The 8028-nt window shown below is 35.0% G+C and overlaps 1 protein-coding gene across 2 annotated transcripts; it reads left to right on the top strand.

Annotated features, from left to right (window-relative positions):
- The first annotated feature begins 3140 nt into the window (after window positions 1–3140).
- LOC122300119 lies at window positions 3141–7571 on the top strand. 2 transcript variants are annotated; one of them, XM_043110535.1, is made up of 6 exons: window positions 3367–3410; window positions 3524–3573; window positions 3676–3739; window positions 3836–3941; window positions 4050–4108; window positions 7277–7571. In XM_043110535.1, the coding sequence occupies exons 1-6, from the start codon at window positions 3382–3384 to the stop codon at window positions 7326–7328; spliced, it is 360 nt and encodes a 119-aa protein (XP_042966469.1). In that variant the 5' UTR covers window positions 3367–3381; the 3' UTR covers window positions 7329–7571. The 2 variants fall into 2 exon arrangements, with proteins under 2 accessions (XP_042966468.1, XP_042966469.1); XM_043110534.1 differs by lacking the exon at window positions 3676–3739 and having other exon boundaries at window positions 3141–3410.
- The last annotated feature ends 457 nt before the right edge of the window (window positions 7572–8028 follow it).

Raw genomic sequence — 8028 nt, 5'->3', positions numbered from 1 at the left:
TGTTCTCCAGTCAAAAGTCACGGCCCTAGAATGAAAAATTCTTTTTTATATGGTGTGACGGCGGAAAACCTTAAATCTGTCAAAATACGATATTGGCTCGAGCGGGGTGTCGAGCGCACATCGAGCGTTCGACTTTGCCTGACTTCGCTCGAGCGTCCTATTGAGCGTTCGACTCTGCCTGATTTCGCTCGAGCGGCCAATGTCTCCGCTCGAGCGATCTTTGTTTTTCAGCAACCCGCTCGAGCTCCCTATCGAGCGGCAGTCGAGCGTTTGAATCTGCCTGAATTCGCTCGAGCGGCCAAAAGCCTCCGCTCGAGCGAACTTGTAAAATCTGTAATATTAAATTTTGCAAGTCATCATTGCTTATGTACTAGATTGAGGATGACGTTAAGGTTATGTGTATGCATGTAGGTTGCCATCTAACACGTACATGAATGGACTACATGAAATGAATATGGCATGAAATCTAGGTAAGTATTACGTTCATACTCTTCTAGAGTTTTCTAAATATATGAAAATGAAAATGAAATGCTTTTCTTTTACGAAATGAAATGGACAATATTTTAAGAAAGAATGCTAAGTATAAGTTTTCAAGTATGAGTATGTAACGGCCCTCCTTGACAACCCCTTTTTTATGCACCCTAAAGTATTAAGTATATGCATGTGAATGGATGTTATACGCAGTAAGTATTGGATGTATTTTCACGAAATGAAATGTAAGATTGACGCCTCATGCTTTAAGCGATATTTTAAAGGACGTGAAGAAAGATTTTAAAATGCCCCTATGAAAAATGATGCTTTTAAATGATGTCATGAACTGATGTTTTAAACGATACTTATGTCATGATTTCAAAGGCTGCTTTTAAATGTCGAGATTTGAGCTTATACTTTTAAATGATGCTTATGAACTGAATGGATTGAAAAGAATAATGAAAAGCACTGAAAGGACTGAATGAATGGAAGGACTGAATGTTTTATATATGAAAATACATAACGGTCACATGAATGTATGTATGGGTACCGAATGAATGAATGTGCAGATTATAATGCTGGATAAGTAGTACTGGTAATGCACCTAGTGCTGTATCCTGATGGAATTGATTCCTAACCCGTGGTTATGGGTGGAATCAAGGTCCAAAAGACTGTTAACCCTCGCACACGGGGCATAACAGTGTACTACGGCCAATGAAAGTGATAAGAAAGAATGTATGCATGCTAACAAAGAATGTATGTATGCTCAGACTCTTTAATAAATGAAGTCTTTCTTAAATCATTTTCTAAAGGTCTCACCCCAAGGACAGGAGTTACACTGACTCCTCCACTTTGACAAATTATAGAAAATTATAACACTCCCACAATGGTTTTTACTGTGGTGGAATCATTATGGACCTGAGCCTTTTCTTCTTCATGTCTCTCTCTAAGAAAGTTTTAAAAATTTCTCATCCCAAAATGATTATCCACCCACATTAAAACATTGATCGCTACTTCTCATTTTCTTCCTTAAAACAAAACTAAACTGAATCATGAAATGAGAATGTGTTATCAAACTTCATCCCTCTTTCAACACCATTATGTTCTTAACATGCTAAATCTTCATCAAGTGAGAAGTATAATTATGATCATGTTATAAAAATGTTTTAAAAAGTTATCAAAATCTCTAAAGTTCTAGTCCAGTGAAATAGATTTAAGATCCAATTAGCATCCATTACTAATAAGAAAGATTTAAAGAAATTAGTTGAGGTATTGTCATAAGTTTCAAATAGTGATAATGAAGAAGACTCATCACTTCATCAAGGCAGATTATCTCTATCACAACAAGCTACATCATCGCTAACTCAACCGGCCTCTCCTTCTCAGGCCAATTCATCTCTCCATTCAATCCGTCTAATGAACTCTCAAGATTTGTTCAATCTGAATGATTATGACTCTCAGATTATGATGTAACTCTAACATAAGCCTTAAGACAAAATTACAAGAAGAATTATTGTTGCTCTCTCAATTATTCCAGCTAGCTGACACTTAAGAAAAAAATACTTTCGACTAAAGGAAGCATTATTGGGTCCACTCGTCAGATATCAATTATTCACCGACGCATGAAGACAAACAACTTTGGGTGTCCATTCTTAGATTACTGTGTATAAAGTTACTGTTTTAAGTGTATATAAGAAGGAAGTCTAAAAATAAAGGAGGGCATTCAGAAAAATCTTATCCTATGCTCTTTCCTTCTCTCCATCTCACTTCTGAAACAATTCCCTTGTATGATATTTTCTTTATGTCTTTTCCCTCAAATCTTTAAGAATTAATCTTATTGTAATTATTATTTATATTTTTTATGCTTATCTTTTTATTAATTAATACATATGACTGGTTATATTGCCTATTATTAATATATAAAATACTATACTTATTACCTGGGCTACTAATCTATGAGCAACACTATGAACAAAATAATTATGCTAATCTATATTTACATATTATCAGTAAACAATTAGAGATAATTTAAAAAAAAAATTAAATTATATAAATTATTTATAAATTTTAATATTATATGAATTATATCTAAATTTAAGATTTATAAAAATGCCATCTAAATAAAAAATAATAATAATAAAATTATCGCTAACTAAAATGAAAGGGAATGTAATTTGAACAAAATGACTTGGAATTAGCCGAAACGGATTTAAAGGAGTAGAATTTGAAATAAAAATAGCTTAGAAATAACAAATAAAACAAAGTAAAGATATATTGTAATAAAGAAGATGCTGTTGTGCCGCTCCATTTGTATTGTTATACTGTACTGCTGAATTTTTTTTATTTAATAATTAAAAATATATATTTTTTATATTTAATAATTAATAAAATAATTAAAAAATGTGAAAGAATTTTTTTTTTTTAAATTACAACTGGGTGCTACGCCCTGCGGTATACCTCAAGCGGCATAATAGCTGCTTCCATTATAATTAAGAAATATTCTAAATATAAACTCATACATCACACGTTATCTATTTTTTTAATTTTTTTTATTAAATTTTTAATATATGAATAATGGATAGAAAAATTGAATTAATTTAAAAGGAGTAAATTTTATAAAAATTTAAAAAAATAAAAACTGAGACGTGTGGTTTATAGGCTCATGAGTAGTAATGTATTGTATATCTGGTACTACACCTAAACTAAAAATTCTGTAGCAGAATTCAAAACTATGCTCCGGTCCAGAAAGCCTGGTTCTGAATAGAAAGGCATACATACTAAAATCCGCAATTCAAAAACCCGATCTCAAAATGGCCACTAAGGAGCATCTTCTTCTGAATTCATCTTCATCATCGTCTTCGTCTTCTTCTTCTTTTGTGGTTTTTTTAGTTTGCAATCTGCTGTTGTCTCATGCAGTCATCGCCAAACACCCCATCTCCGTATGCCCAATCAATCCCTTCTCCTTTTTTCCCCTTTTTGCTTCGATCAGTTTAACCTCTCCTCCTCTTTGGCTTATACTAATTTTAGTAGTTTTCTTATTGGGAATACACAGGACACTGAGGTTAGGCAGAAGAAGAACGAGTGCTATGCTGATATTGAGAGGTACCCTTTTTTGTAATATAATATTTTTATTTTATCTTCTTTTTCTTTTTGAATCTGTGTTTAATTGTTGGGTTTATACGCTTCTTGATATTCCACATGCAGGATCACTGATCCTGACATGCAGGATCACTGATCCTGGGGATAAGATACACACTTCAATAGACTGGTAAAAAATTAATTAAAGGTCTAGTGTTTAGAGTTGATCACTTCAAAGACAGTAATCGGTTGACTAAGTGAATTTCTTTGCGCTTGTGGGGATTAGGGGATTGTGGGGATGGAAATGCAAGTCTTCAATGATAGCCAAGGAGAATTGTGCTCTGCAATGCCTTGCTCTGCCTTGTTACGAACTCATTTATGCAAGCGATCCGGTGAGATTGACTATATGGGTTGACTCATTCCTTTATTAAAGAGAATAGGATTCTATGACCTTTGTCCAGTTTTTGCTTAAAACCGTTGATTTTGGTTTTGAAATGTAGCTCGAGGAAGGTGAGAAAGATCTGGTTCGGAGCCAAGAGTTCAAGTACTGCATGCACAAGTAAGTTAGAGATTTGTGGGAACCGTAAATTTTATTTGTAAAGGTGCATATTATTATATCAGTGACCCCAGTTGATTTGGGATTAAGGCGTAGTTAAGATATATACATGGTGCCCACCGCTCAGAGAAATAACCCCTCCTTCCTCTCCATCTCTTGGGTAATCTCTTGCTGGGTTATCTGTGAAGCTATTGGCTTGTTCAGAACTGTGCTCTGAACATTTTTTTTCATAAGCATAGATATGGTCGGAAGATTTCATTTTGGGTGGGTGTTAAATATTTTTAGCTTTTTGAAAACTGTAACTAAAGTTGGCTGTTTTATGAGAACATAATGGCGGCTCTCAAAACAGATTCCCATTTTCAAGGTGCTAAAAACAAATGATTGAAAATATCGCACTTGTGAATTTTACTTTTCTTATCTAAAACCTGGTTAAAACTATTTCTTGAACACTTTTTTTTCATAAGCAGAGATATGGTCGGAAGATTTCATCTTGGGTGGGTGTTAAATATTTTTAGCTTTTTGAAAACTGTAACTAAAGTTGGCTGTTTTATGAGAACATAATGGCGGCTCTCAAAACCGATTCCCATTTTCAAGGTGCTAAAAACAAATGATTGAAAATATCTCACTTGTGAGTTTTACTTTTCTTATCTAAAACCTGGTTAAAACTATTTCTTGAACACAGACAAACAGCTTCCATATATCCTAGAAGGGTTTGGCCTACTATCGTTCCCTTTTAAGTTTTGTTTCTTCTCCCTCCTCTCCTTTCCCTTCCCCAAAAAAGCTGTCACCTATAACGTATTCTCTGTTCTCTGTCTGAATAAACTATTTAAATATGGCATAACCTTCAATTTATCTAAGATTACATGTTGTAGCATGTAAGTCATGAGAGTCTTCCTGTAAGCAGTGGCTTGCATTCGGAAAGGAATACTGATGAAGCCTTCAAGTTTAAGGTCCAACCTTTGGGAAGAATACTCACCTGTTTAGCTGTTGAATCCACGAGGGGTCATCTTGAGCTGAATATTTCTTTCATGCCATAGACCAACCACCCCACCCCAACCCACCCCCCCCCTTCCTTCTTCTTTTTTTTTTTTTTTAATTCTAAAACAAACTCAAACTCAGTGACGCATATATGTTTCAAATAAAGTAAAACTTTTGGTAGACCAACGGCCTTGTTTGGCCCTATTGTGAAGTGTTCTCTCTACCTTTTTCTTTGCCGCTTCCGGCTTCCAGTGTCTGTTCTTTGGTTGGAAAGAAACCATATAATTTTCATGGTATGGCTACACCATGCTCAACTTGGTTTTGCTTGTGGTCTTTCTATGCAATTGTAGTAGCATTATTTTTTATGGAATCTCATTTAAATGGGTAATTTTAAGCCAACGATATGTGACATAGAAGTAATTTTTTGCAGCATATGTTTTAATAGTTGACTTTCATTGGTGAGTGCATTGTTTGGGGATAACAAAAACCTAAAAAATTAGTGTTCTTTACCCAATGCTACCCTTCTTGGGTTGGTTAGGAAGAACCCTTATGCCAATCTGGTGTGGAATGGGTAGATGAGTTGGGTTTCCTAACGAGCCCTAATTCCATGACAGTGTTACCTAACTGCCCTTACTATGAAAATTCCCTAAGCGATGTTGGGTGTACAAATACCAAATTGCATTACCACCTTATAGCTCGCCCTCATTTTCTCATTTTGGTGGGTCTCTTTTGTCCGATTAGTAGATTTTACAACAATTCTTGCAATGCACTTATCGGCTCAAAGGAAGATAACGTGAAAATACAGCCAAATGAGCTCCAGATGGAAGCACTTTTTTGAGTTTGATTAGGAATTCTTCAGTTAATGGCAGTCTTGCAAAGGATGTTGACAGGTTTATTATGTCTATACAATTAATAAATTTTAATCCACTTCTCCTTTTACTAATAAAAGAAGCAAGTTTTAATCCACCTTCTTTTTAGCTAAATAGTTTTGGCATGTGGCGTTTTGTATTCGAGGTTTTAAAAGAAACAAGTTTTAATCCACCTTCTTTTTAGCTAAATAGTTTTGGCATGTGGGGTTTTGTATTCGAGGTTTACTCCCTAGGGTTTTGTCTAAAGGGTTCCCCACCTTACCAAGGTTTGGCATGTAACACCCCAACCCATTGGCTAGGGACGTCATGTACTTTTATAATTGAAGCCAGGTAAGAGACTTGCATAAATAAATAAATTACCTCTTTATAAAAGGACTTCTTAAATAAACCAAGTCTTATAATAAAGACAAAATTCAAAGTTTTAGTAATGAAAAAATAATAAAAGGCTAACTTAAATATGAATTAAAGTAATTTTAACAGATGCATATATGAAACTAATGCTAGACTGCTCTGTCTAAGTCTGGCCCCCCTGTTCATCCTGGTTGTGACGCCCCAAATACCGCTTGGGATTTGACAGAACTTGAAGTGTTAGGATATTTAATACAAGGTTACCAGCTCCCATTCATAACAGTTAAGGATGCAATGTACCTAGCATGGATCTAGCAAAATGCAATGTACCTAGCATGCATCTAGCAATGGAGGAATGGAATATTCCATGGATTTTCTTTCCATCCCGTTCCACCTTACCAAGCAAGGTGTTGGGAGTTCTAGGGATTAGACTTGAAAAAGACGGGGGCTCTTGATTTTTGAAACTTGGCAGCAGAGGAGTCCATGCATCATGGTATCAAAGTTTAACTGATTCTTGTTGTAGTTGTTAAGGCAGATTTTCTTGTTCACTAATGCTGCTTTATTTGAATTTTCTTGACTCATCGCTTGAAAGTGAGGTGAACTCTTCTGGGCTTGAACTAGTTGTCAGCAAAGGAAATATAATCCATCTCGTTATGGAATTTGGTCTCCATTGTACAGGAAATGGCATACTTGCGTTTGTTGATTTAAGAATTAGAGCAACTAATGGGTTTATAAAAAATATATGTGGAATCAATTATGTGTTTTATGTCTTCTATGCTTTTCTTCTAAACTGAACCAAAACTGGGTTAGAACATCTGAGTATAGGTTGACCTTATAAATTTTTGGCGCAAAACATTTGTTGGTCCCATAATTTCTTAATGGATTGTGTTGTTTGTCCATCATTTTTTCAGTATGCCAACTAGTGTGCTTAATCTTCTAGTTAGATACCAATTTATTTGATCTTCATTTATTGCAGGCTATCATTGGGGGAGAGCCTTGAGGGCATCAAGGGTTCCTTTGAATATTGAAGTATTGTATTGTGATTTTGTTATTATACTCTGCCCTTCTGTCATGTATTGGGGAAGTGAAGCATGAATACAGGGGAAGTTGAGATTGAAGTAATTGGGAAAGGGGGAAGGATAGATCCCTGATTCTTTGTAAGAGAGTAATGGTGCGTTTGGATTCTTGTAATTTATAAACAGTGTCATTTCATTCCTTGTAATAGAATAGCTGCTATAAATGGTGCAATTGTAGTTGGTATTAGTTAGTCATGGCAGAAGGTACATGATCCTACTCTCAATTAGCAGACTCATTGAATCATCTCAGACAATAGCAAGAGTTGGCAGCAGAAGCAAATTAAGAGACCGTCACCTTTTTGTTGCAGCAACAAGAAGCAACTCATGTAGACTAAGAGAACCGGGACAAATAAATCAATTAAGTCTTGCAACAAATATCTAGAATATCAATTAATAGCTCAGTTGAAACTGAAGCAGTGGGAAGAAATTGCCACAATAATCATACCTTTGGTCGAAATGGGGATGTCAATGGAGTTATAGGAGAAGTACGTCATTGCGACATATTGGACAAGAGTTTTACGAAAGGAATTAAGCTTGAATTTCCAAAATTTGGTGACTAGAACTCTTCAGCCTAGGTGTATAGAGCTAATTAGTATTTCTTGTATCATCAGGTTTAACCTAGTCAGAGAATTTTCATAGCTTCTTTTTACAT

The sequence above is a fragment of the Carya illinoinensis genome, chromosome 2, assembly GCF_018687715.1.
Source record: "Carya illinoinensis cultivar Pawnee chromosome 2, C.illinoinensisPawnee_v1, whole genome shotgun sequence".
In the NCBI taxonomy this organism is placed as follows: Eukaryota; Viridiplantae; Streptophyta; class Magnoliopsida; order Fagales; family Juglandaceae; genus Carya; species Carya illinoinensis.
This window is presented reverse-complemented; position numbering and strand designations above follow the sequence as displayed.